The sequence below is a fragment of the Tribolium castaneum genome, chromosome 7 (assembly GCF_031307605.1).
Source record: "Tribolium castaneum strain GA2 chromosome 7, icTriCast1.1, whole genome shotgun sequence".
NCBI lineage: Eukaryota > Metazoa > Arthropoda > Insecta > Coleoptera > Tenebrionidae > Tribolium > Tribolium castaneum.
Window position 1 is genome coordinate 9,274,469 of NC_087400.1, and position 12,568 is coordinate 9,287,036.

General features: G+C 28.3%; 1 protein-coding gene across 26 annotated transcripts in view; it reads left to right on the top strand.

Moving 5' to 3' along the window:
- LOC100306946 (cacophony A) overlaps nucleotides 1-12,568 on the top strand; it is a 157,966-nt gene that overhangs the window by 109,855 nt on the left and 35,543 nt on the right. For 15 of the 26 annotated variants that reach the window (XM_064357699.1, XM_064357687.1, XM_064357686.1 and 12 more), the window contains 3 exons: nucleotides 3,842-4,043; nucleotides 4,091-4,255; nucleotides 9,347-9,457. In XM_064357699.1, the coding sequence (XP_064213769.1) occupies nucleotides 3,842-4,043; nucleotides 4,091-4,255; nucleotides 9,347-9,457 (478 nt within the window). 26 annotated transcript variants of the gene reach the window in all.

The window sequence follows — 12,568 nt, forward strand, 5'->3', positions numbered from 1 at the left end:
AGAAGTTTTCGTTTTAAATGAAACACAGTTAACAGTGTGAAAATAAGAAAAAATAATAAGTACATTTTGGTTACATCTTTTTTTTAAGTTTACGTTTTTGACCCCAAAAACTAAAAATTATTTGGATAGGTATATGAGTTCAAAACTTCTGAATTTTGACTACAGACATCAATTTTTTAACTCTTTTACAAGTTTTTTTCATATAAATTCCGATTAGAATTTGAAATATGGGAAACACATTTTGATATAATGCTAGTTTTTGAGGTTTTGTCCAAAACGTCGGTCAGTCAGAAGAGTAAAACCAAAAATAATTAATTTTTTTATCTAATAAATCAAGTTTTGTATTTGAAACTAGTGAACTTTTTACTCCGTCATAAATTTTGAAAAATGCGATTTTGACCTCAAAAGATGTCCAAGTTGACCGAAACTTTTTACAAAAATTACAAAATAGTGATTTTTTTGCATGAAACGAACTATTTTTTTTAAGAATGAAGGTAAAAATTCAAGTAAATATCAGTTTTTTTATTGTTTTTAATTTTTTTTTGATTTTTTGCAGGCAAATCACATTCTAAAGTTATACAGTTTTTGAAACAATAATGTGAATTGATGTCATGAAAAAATAAAGGTTCATCAAAACTGGACATAGTCTAAAAATTTACAAAAAAGCGAAAAAACCTTTACAATAATGGCTAAAAACATCTCTCCTAAGCACTTTTTGAATTTTTTTATGAAATGAAATATTTGTGAATTATTAGTTTCTGAGATTTTACTAAAACTGAATATCATTTTTTTATACCGGGTGCTCAAAAACTGTAGCACCAAGTCAGTGGTACGTTGTTCAGAAGCATGTGTAGATTTGAAAAATTCTAAAGTTCTATTTTAAAAAAATCTGGAGCTACAAACTTGTTTTGTTAACTTGTTTAGTTTCTATTATTTTTTAATTTTTTTATGTTTCACATTAAATAATAATTCCCTAACACAATGATGAATAATTATTTTTAAATTTACCATCAGTCCTTACCAGTTTTTTGAATTAAAAAAAAATAAATGCGTTGATGTCCCAACACTGGGAATTATTTCATAGAAAAAAATTTCTAAAATATTTTTTTTGTTGATCAAATTCTAGTACCACCAGGATTGTTACACAACGTTGCCACCTTTATTTAAAATTTGTTATTATGAATATTAATAACTTGAAATAACTTTAACACTTTATACTATTTTTACCTTTCTATGTAAGCATTTCTCTACCACACTCATGGAACCAATAAGTTGGTGCGTCAGTTTATGAGCACTCTGTATTTTTAGTAACCACTCCACTAAGTTTTGTACTCAAAACTCTTAACAACTGTATGAAAATATAGTTTTGACTAAAATTTACGTAGATTTTTGAAAATTGCAATTTTAGCCTTCATTAAGCTGGAATTTTCTTGTTGCAAAGGAGTATTAAAATTTTTGTAAAACAGTTCCAACAAATTTAACATTTTTTATTTCTTATTCTTTGAAAAACATACAATGGAGCTAAAATGTATCTATTTTGATACAATTGCTAAAAATATCTATAAATATACAGGGTGTATTAGAAATAGGTGTGTTAATTTTAACAGGTAGAGAGCTTAACAAATAAAACATTTTTGTATTTGTAAATTTTTTAAAGTTTTGCAAATTTAGTTAAAATTCCTAAAAGATAACTTATTGAAACCTATACCTGCCTGTGACTACAAACAATAAATAATAAATAAGAATTTTGCAAAATGTTATATAGAAAAGTTATTGTACTTGATGAGTTTTATTATGTGGTAAAATTAACATACGTATTTCTTGATACACCCTGTATATCTATATTTATTCTGCTTTATTTTAAAACAAATTTATAAATTGTAATTCTTGTTTAAGTTTTTGTGAAAATTGATATAGTTTAGACAGAAATATAATTGTGGAGTTCCAGTTTTAGCACAACAGTGATTTACTAGAGCAAAGTAAATTCTTGCACTTTTTCGGTCCATACAGTAACTAATTTATTATTTTAAAACTTAAGGTTAAATAAAATATGTAAAGAAGAAATAAATTCTTAGGAAACTCGTTTAATAACACAATTATTTTAATAAATTAAAAAAATATATTTGAATTTATGTTCTGATGCAGGTAACATGAAGCAAGGGTATAAATATTTAATGTATAAACGCAGTTTTAGTTTAGACACTTTTACTCAAAACGTTAAAAAAATTAAGCATTATTTAATAATTGTTTGGAGATTAAATGAAAATATATTTATTTGATCGTAGGGATCTTTGCAATGTTGAAAACGTTATTAATGTCAGATGAGTTAAATTGTTATGCAAAACATAATTTTATTTTGAAAATTATTTCTAAAATAAATGAAAAACCAATTAGAGCAAAAAAAATATTTGGACGTAGGAACCCAAGCTATTTGAAATAATTGCATATTTGCAGTCTTAATTTAGAAACTTTTACTGAAAAGGTTATTTTTTAATTTATTGAAGATAAACAGAAATAAATTTATTTGAACGTAGAGACCTCAACATTGTTGATTTCACAAGAGATAAACTTTTTGCAAAACATGAATTTATTTTGAAAATAATTTTTCAAATAAATGTGAAAAGCCAATTAAGATGAACAAAATTTGTTTGAACGTAGGAACCCCAGCCATTTTAATAAATTACATATCTGCAGTCTTAGTTCAGACACTTTTACTCAAATCGTTAAAAAATTAAAGCATTATTAATTTAATAATTTTTGGAGATAAATAAAAATATATTTATTTGAACGTAGGGACCTCTGCAACGTTGAAAAGGTGATCAATTTCAGAAGAGATAAATTGTTATGCACAACGTGAATTTCGTTTGACAATTATTTTTAAAATAAATGTGAAAATCCAATCAGAGCAAAAAAAATATTTGAAGGCAGGAACCCAAACGATTTCAGAAAATTACATATAGCAGCCTTAATTTTGACATTTTTATTTAAAACGTTAAAAACTAACGAATTATTTGATAATTTTTTGAACAATAAACAAAAATATATTTATACCGGGTGCTCAAAAACCGGCGCACCAACTCAATGGAGTGTGGTAAAGAATTACTTACATGTAAAGGTCGAAATAGTAAAAAAATTCTTTGCATTAAAGTTATTGGTAAATAACGAATTTTAAATAAATGATATGTGGCAACGTTGTCTAACAGCCTTGATTGCAATAGAATTTGATCAACAATAAAAATAAATTATTTTTGAAACGGTTTCCTAGGAAATAATTCCCAGCGTTGGTACATCTACAAACTGTGATTTTTTTGATAAATTTTAATTTTTTTAAATTAAAAAAACTGCTAAGTCTGATGGGAAATTCAAAAATAGTTATTCATTTTTGTGTTAGGAAATGATTACTTAGTGCAAAACATAAGAACATTAAAAAATAATCAATACTGAAGAAGTTAACAAAATAAGTTTGTAGCTGCAGATTTTTTAAAATATTACTTTACGAATTTTTTCAAGATTTTTCCCGTGATCTACACATGCTTTTCAACAACGTACCACTCAGTTGGTGCGCCAGTTTTTGAGCACCCTGTATGAACGTAGGGACTTCAGCAATTTAGAAAAGTTGAATTGTTATACAAAACATAAATTTATTTTGAAAATACAGCAATAAATTTTTTGTTTTAAAATTAAAGGGGCCTATAAAATATGCAAAAAATCAGTAAATTTCTAGGAAACTTGCTTAATAACACAATCATTTTAATAAATTAAAAAAATATATTTGAATTTATGTTTTGATGGAGTTAACATAAAGCATGAGTATAAATGTAATTGTTGTGATTGCTTTAAGGGTTCTTCAACATTCGATGTCTGCCACATATGAGGATCAAGGCCCTATCCAAAATTTTCGAATAGAGATGTCCATTTTCTACATTGTATATTTTGTAGTGTTTCCGTTCTTCTTTGTAAATATATTCGTAGCCTTGATCATTATAACATTTCAAGAACAGGGTGAAGCAGAATTACAAAGTGGTGAAATCGACAAAAATCAAGTGAGTAAAAATTTAATCCCACTTCCACTTGTTAACATTTTTTTCAGAAATCTTGCATAGATTTCACGATACAAGCGCGTCCTTTGGAGCGCTACATGCCCAACAAACGGAACAGCTTTAAGTACAAGATCTGGAGGATTGTGGTATCCACTCCTTTTGAATATTTTATTATGATGCTGATTGTTTTTAACACGTTGTTGCTCATGATGAAGGTATGTATTGACACAAAACGCAAACTACACCAAAAACCTGGATGAAACTTATGACAAAACAGTCGTCATAAATTTCATTTGCGCGCTTTTGAAATGAAAACGTGACAAAAGTCGGCAGTGTAGGTTTAGAAAAGAAAACAACAACAGCAACACACAAAGATTTTATGCAATTTGCACACATCATTGTGTTCATGAGAACTTCATTCTCGATCCGCTTACAGAACCAAAGACACGCTACTAAGTACAAAAATCGAAATTAGCTCGACCGAATAACTGTTTAGCAAATAGTTCGATGTTCTCTTGACCAATTGGCTATTCTAGTTTGGAGAGTATCCTTAGTGTCGTGCTAACTACATTCTGGCATGTTCTGTGACTGCTACTTGCTTCGGACCAACATCAAGTCGATCAAAAGTTATCAGTTAGGTTTGCGCTTAAATTTAGTGAAACTCATCAAGTGCAAGTTGTGTTGATCATGTCCAGAATTTCTCATACACCTAAGCATGATTTGTGTGTAAATGTTGAAATCTCAGTGATAACGATTCGGTGGCACTATTGTGAATGTATTTGGGGTCTCGGCTGTATTTATCCTAGAATATGACGAATTCAAGGATTGTCTTGCATTGCTCTGGCTGCAGTGCACTTGTACAACACGAATCCTTGTAGTTTATTCTCATAGAGTGTAATCCACTTTTATACCTTTTCCCGTCACATAGTCGTTCGATGTGGTGTTTAGACTCAGCAAAATAACACTTCCTTCATGTTAAGTGTTATTTCAAACACTTGGTGTATCCCGAACCACTTGATGTCAGCTCTGTAAATATTTGACGTGGTGTTTAATGTCACACTTTTCACATATACAGATGCTCACATGTTCTGTATATGAGAAGTGTACGAGTATATTCCATTTTGTTGCTAATGCGAAGACCAACACTCGGTTTTTCAGTTCATTGTTAACTTTTCGTAGTTCAGTTCATTTTTTGGTTAATAACACCTTGTGGTCCCAAAACAAAACAAAACAAAACTACTTTTGGCAATGATATTAGAGTTTAGGACCATATAAAATACTTACTTTACTTACTTTCATAAGTTGATACAAACGGGGTCCAACTAAACAGCGTTAATAATATTTATTTTAGCAAAGGAACCTCAACTGACTTGAATTTTTGTCTAATACAAAAGTATGTCAATGCCAAAAAATTATTTATTTTAAAGGAATGTAAAGAGGCCACCAGAATGAAAAAAAATTGAGTTGAATTTGTAGGTAAAGCATTAATACATCCTAAAAAACAATTTAAAAAGAAATAAAAAACCAAACATAGCGAAAAATATATATTTGTATGTAGGGATCTCAGCTATGTAGTGAGAACAAAAAAGTTTTATGCAAAACTCCAATATATCCCAAAAATGTTTCACAATCTTTGAATAAACTTTCGATATTGAGGTATAATTTATTCCTGGGGTAAATAATTGTAAAAGCGGCTCTTAAAAACATATACAGTAAAACTTTTCATAATGGACCGAATAACGAACACCTCTTTACAACGAACATTTTTGTAGAAACGTAATAAAAGCATTGGAAAATATTGTAAAAAAACTTCTCTAAACGGACCCTCTGTATACCTGTTAAAAATAGCTGAAATTATGTATCATTTAAAAAATTAATACAAAAAAACACGATTTCTAAAAACAACCAAACAAAAATTAAAAACTGTAAGTAAAAAATCTGTTTAATTGCTTTTTTAATAATTCAAATTTAATTTTGAAATGATTTTTAGATAAAATATACCTAAGAATAGAATGTTTATTAAGAAAATGTTTAAACTGTTACGAATCTTAGTGATACCAACATGGTCAAAAAATTTAAAAATTTAGATACACCTAAAGCTGTACAAAACATATTTAAACTTTTTTTTGTAAAGCACTATATTTTTTTTGCTATTTTAAATTGTTTGGTGGGCAGTTTATTAAACGATGTTTAAAATTATTTATTTAAAATTGTTTACTTCTTCACAACTTAAGATTTTTCACTGGTGTCCGTTGTTGAGAGGATTTACTGTACTAAAGAAAATAGAGTAAAAATATTTTATTTGAAAGTTAGAATCTTAGCTACTATGCTTTGAAGGGAATGGACCGATTTTACGAGTAGGAAGGAGTAGTATTTGTAGTCATAATTTAGACACTGTACTGAAAAATTATATGAAAAGTCAAAAGAGTGAAAAATATTTATCTGAGCGCAGGGACATTGGCTATTTACAAAATTAACTTATCTTAAAAGAGGATTTGTAGTCATAATCTATGTATTTTAGGGCAAATGAATTAAAGTTTTATGCAAAACATGCATACATTTTGAAAAATAATATGCAACAAAGCAAAAGATATTTATCTGAAATTTGATCCTCAATGTTGTTTATTGTGTTTAGGAGAGAATCTGCAATCATAATTTAGGCGTTTTAGGCTAAAATAAAGAAACGAAAATGCTTTGTATCAAAGAAAGATATTTATTTGAACGTTGAGACTTGATCTATGTTGAGAGTGTCATCGATTTCAGGAGAAAATTTGCAGTTATACAGGCTGTCCCAGCAAGTTTCATCTTTAAATGTTAGAAAAAAAAATTCACACCCGTAGATACTAATCTTCTGCCTTACCTAAAATTATTTTCAAATATACAGGCTGTTTTTAAAATGAGTTAAAATACAAACTTATGGAACACTATATTTTTTCAATTTTTTGATGTAGCTTTTAAAACTTGTGATTTAGAACTAAACTTTTTTGGTCGTTTTTGCTTAGTTTTTGAAATATTTTAATTTTTCTAACAAACACACGCTCTTTTTAAACATTATAACTCAAGAACTAAGATTTCTAAAAGAATTGGATTTTTACGACTTTAAAGAAGAATGTTCAAACCTTAAGGATATATTTTAGCTTACTTTCAAGAAAATAAAAAATTAAGAGGTTTGTTAAAAGTTGAATAACTTAAAATTTTTAAATAGAACATCTTATTTTTGATTTTTGCATCTGAAAGACTTCTAAACTGTCTGTCTAAAAACAATATCAGTTAAGTGTCTGTTATTGATTACTCAAGATAATTAACTTTGAGCATTAAAGAAATAATTAAAAATTATTAACTAACGTTTCAGTAGTCAAAAAGTAAAATTTTAGATTATTACTAACTTGCATGTTAGTTTTAGGCCATTCGTCATTCTGTACAGGGAAATAATTAAAATGTTAATTATTATGGCAAATTTTTAAATTTTTGTAACTCCAACAAATGACGGTTATGGTATAGTTTACTATGGTAACAGCAATGCTCTTGAAAAATCTGAATTAAAAAAATTATTTTTTAATTATTACCTTAAGGCATTTGAAACTAGGTATTTACATAGTCAATTTAAGAATTTTTGAGAAGTAAAAACAAAATATAGGGTTCCATTTAACATTTGTAAGTTGTTCAGCTTTTAACAAATTTGATAATTTTTTTTCGTTTCTAACTGCAATGCGTTAATCAATTGGTACCGATTTAAGTTTCTTTTATAAAGTGGTGACAGTCCCACTTTTCTAGATATCTTAGTTTAGAAGCAATACATTTTTAAAAAGAACGTGCTTTTGTTAAAAAATTTAAAATATTTCAAAAACTAAGTAAAAATGTCTGAAAAAAGTTAAGATCAAAATCATCAAATTAAAAGCTACATCCAATAAAAACTTATGTTTTTAAAACAAAACACCCTCTATTTAAAAAAATCATAATTTTTTATTGTAACTTATTTTCGAAACACTCCGTATATTCGAAAATAATTTTAGGTGAGACAGGGGGTTAATTTCTACGACTTAGAAAAAATCTTTTTTTTTTCTAATATTTAAAGGTAAATAATGGACTTTACCAACTCGTTAGAACACCCTGTATACATAGTTTAGGCACCCGAAAAAGTGTCAAATGAGTTGAAATGTTATGCAAAGTAAATATATTTTGAAAATAATGTCGTTCAAAAAAATATGAAAAGGGAATTTGTGCAAAAAAAAATATTTGAGCGTAGGAACCTTAAATAAACCACAAAGGTTTTTAAACCTGTCACACAAAAACAAATTGAATTTCAAGTTTTAAGTTTAGTCAATAGTTATCTGATTCAAAACTTAACTAGGAACTGAAAAACCGGCCTAAATGTGCTAGTGTATTAACAAAAAGGCAATTTTGTATATAAATGTATTTGTATAATCGTTATCAAATCTGAGTGGAAATATGTTATTTTCCAATAATCACTTTTGATGTTTCCGAATTATTACAACTATCAACTTTATTTCACTAGTAACACAGTTACGCTCACTAGTGACGTTACTTGTTTAAAATATTATTTTGAAGGTAAAAATTGAATCAAAATTTGATAAATTTGAGAGACCGTTTCCATACACTGCTTGGTAAAAATCAATTCGGACTTTTGTTATGATTTACGAAAATTAGTAGTTTTCCTTAAATCTTAGTTAGGAAGTTTTACGATGAAAAGAATCGAATTCTAAGCTAAAGCTTCCTAAATAACTGCAAATAAATAGATGTAGAACAATATACTGGAGACTCTGGCCACGTGTTGTGTGTGTTTTAACAGTTTGACAAGCAAAGCGAAATCTACACGAAAACGCTTAAGTACCTCAACTGGGGCTTTACGGGCATGTTCACAGTGGAGTGCTTCCTCAAGATCCTAGCCTTCGGCGTTCGGGTAAGACCATGTAGACTATAGGCTGTCGAAAAGTGTTAAGACAGCTCTTTATTTCATTTTGAGAGACATTGAATCCGCGTTAAAAAACTCGTTTAAACAAGAGACAAAGACGTCCTGATCCCAGTCCTTGTCCTCCTGATGCCGACACGTTCACTGTGCTTGCTGTTTTGTGTGTGCATGTTTGTAAAGTAGCTGCAAATGCATGATGGTCACAGATACACACTACACGACAAGAAAGAACGAAGAAGAAGGGCGTTTTTAATGTATTTTTGGTTGTTTTTCTCGCCGAAATAAATGACTGGCTCTGCCGACTTTTAACCTGTACTGTAATAACAGGTAGGCGTTCGCTTGTAGAGTAGTCGCTACATTTTGTAAGTTGTTGTAGTACCACGAGTCACCGCCCTTGTTGTCCGACATCCTGGCAGCAATGAATATTCTATTTACCTTCCTCTTCCTTTGTGAGACTGTTCTCAAGCTCATCGCTTTCGGCATCAAGGTAATCTTACTCTTTTTCAACATATCGTTACACTTTTTTAGGTATTTCTCGCTCTCAAAACTGGCACGACATCATTTTTGAGTAGTTTTTAGAACTTTCATCGCACCTTTGACCCAAGTAGTTAGTTTTTTGGCCAGTAGTTAGAAGCAAGTAGTTTGAACCACTGGTTCCCTTAGACGAGAAATCAGACCAGTAATATTTGCTTTAGACGCATGGGCGAAATTATCTCATCCCATCTCCTTTTCCAGAAACTTAATAAATTTTATTAGTTTTACTCACCTCACACTTAACCGCTCCCAATTGCCCTCATAGAGTAAATAATCCACAGGTATAAATTAAGACAAGTTCTAGGATTTATTTTAGAAATGTAGACTAGACCTCCCACTCTCCCAGTTTCAACAAAAACAAACAGTAGAGATTATCATTTATTAGATAACTGCTTAGTTCAGTTAACTACCATTTCATGTTGTTGCAAATTATTTCAATTTTTTTAACATTCATGCTTGGCCATTCTAGTTTGAAAGCTTCTTTTAATTTTTTGCTAATGAAATGAAATAATGAAAGTGCAGAAGTTATTGTATTATTTCACAGTGGCGAAGAGATTAGTTAGTAACACATTTACTGCATTTAAAGTTTGCGTTTAAATTCACTACATCGATTTAAAAATAAAGTAGAAAAAAATTTCAAAAAATGAATGACCAAAGAAAAGTGAATAAAAAATTCCGTGTCAATCCTACATGTTTAATTGAAAATACTTTACATAAAAATGACAAAACGCTTTTGAGAACAATCACGACTGTAAATAGGAAATAACAAAACGGTTAAAAATTAGAAAATCTTACCTAGAAAATTGTCTAGTATGTAAATTTTAAATAAAATGGTTCATAATTATTGAAAAATTGACAAAAAATAATACATTTTTGCATCATGGATAGAAATATTATGAATTTTAAAGGAGTTGTATTGTAATGCAAAATTTATTTTGAAAATGATTTCTCTAATAAATGTGAAAAGCCAATTAAAACATAAGAATATTTGAACGTAGGAACCCCTGTTATTTTAAGAAATTACATTTTTGCAGTCTTACTTTAGACACTTTCACTCAAAATGTTAAAAAAATCAAACATTATTTTATAATGGTTTGAAGATTAAATAGAAATATATTTATTTGAGCGTAGGGACCTCAGCAAAGTTGAGAAGGTTATCAATTTCAGAAGAGTTGAATTGTTATGCAAAACATGAGTTTATTTGGAAAACTATTCCTCAAATAAATGTAAAAAGCCAATCAGAGTAAAAAAATATTTGAACATAAGAAGCCAAGATATTTCAGAAAATTGCATATTTGCGGTTTTAATTTAGACACTCTTACTAAAAACCCTATTGGTAATTTTTTAAAAATTAAATAGAAATATATTTATTTGAATCTCAGCAATGTTGAGAAATCGATTTAGAGAAAAAAAAATATTTAAACGTAAGAACTCAAGCTATTTCAGAAAATTGCATATTTGCAGTTTTGATTTAGACACTTTTATTAAAACGTCATTGGTAATTTTTTTAAAATTAAATAGAAATATATTTATTTGAACTTATAGTCCTTAGCAATGTTGAGAAGGTTATAGATTTCAGAAGAGTTGAATTGTTATGCAAAACATGAATTTGAAATTAATTTTTTCAAATAAATGGGAAAAGCCAATTAAGACAAATAAAAAATAAAGCATTAAATAGAAATATATTTATTTGAACGTATGGACCTCAGCAATCTTGAGAAGGTTATCGATTTCAAAAAAGTTGAATTGTTATGTCAAACATAAATGTAATTTTAAAATGATTTCCCAAACAAATGTGAAAAGTTAATTAAGACGAACACAATTTGTTTAAACGTAGGAACCCCAACTATTTTAAGAAATTACATATCTGCACTCTTTGTTTAGACACTTTCACACAAATCGTTAAAAAATAAAGCATTATCTGAAAATTTTTTGAGAATTAAATTTTTTGGAGATTAGCGAAAATAGTAAATTAAAAAACAATTTTGATAAGACCAGCCTTAAAGTACGAATTCAGTTTCAAAAATGGGTGGCTAACGCTACTAAGCTTTAATGAAACGAGTTTTTTATACTATTTTTTGTAGTTTGTTCTCTTTCTGTAGTTTTTAAATATTTTTTTTATTTTAGTCGATTTAGGAATTTTTGTGACAATTTTTAATATCTCATTTTGAAAGTGAAAAATTGGTTTAAAATTTTTGTTTTATCAAAGTTTTGCCAAAAAACAAGAGTTTGGATGACAATGGAGGAAATCTTGTATGAACGCCTCCTGAAATCTGTGAAATTCGAAAAAATACGCTTCCAAATTTGCTTCATGCTAACCTAAAGATTTTTGTAAAATGTTCCGTCAAATAATGACTATTATGACATTGCACTTGATGATGTTGAGTGCGCTTTAAAATGCCTATTAAACCATGAAAATCGCGTCAAATGACAAAAATATATTTATTTGAATGTAGGGACCTCAGCAATGTTGAAAAAGTTATGGATTTATGCAAAACATAAATTTATTTTTTAAATTATTTCTTAAATAAATGTGAAAATTCATAAAAGATATTTGAAATTAAGAACCTCAGATTTTCAAGAAAATTAGATATAGTAGTCTTAACTTAGACATTTTTACTTAGAGCGTTAAAAACTAAACCAATATTTGATAATTTTTTGAAGATTAAACAGAAATATATTTATTTGAACGTAGGGACTCCAGCAATGTTGAGAATGACATCGATTTCAGAAGAGTTTAATTGTTATGCAAAATATGAATTTATATTTAAATGATTTTTTAAATAAATGTGAAAAGCCAATTAGAGCGAACAAAATTTGTTTGAACGTAAGAACCCCAGCTATTTTAAGAAATAATATATCTGCAGTCTTAGTTTCGACACTTTTACTAAAAACGTTAAAAAATAAAGCATTATCTGATAATTTTTGGAGATTAAATAGATATATATTTATTTGAACGTAGGGACCTCAGCATTGTCGAGATGGTTGTCGATTAAAAAAAAATTCTATTGTAATGCAAAATCTGAATTTATTTTGAAAATGTTTTCTTAAATAAATGTGAAAA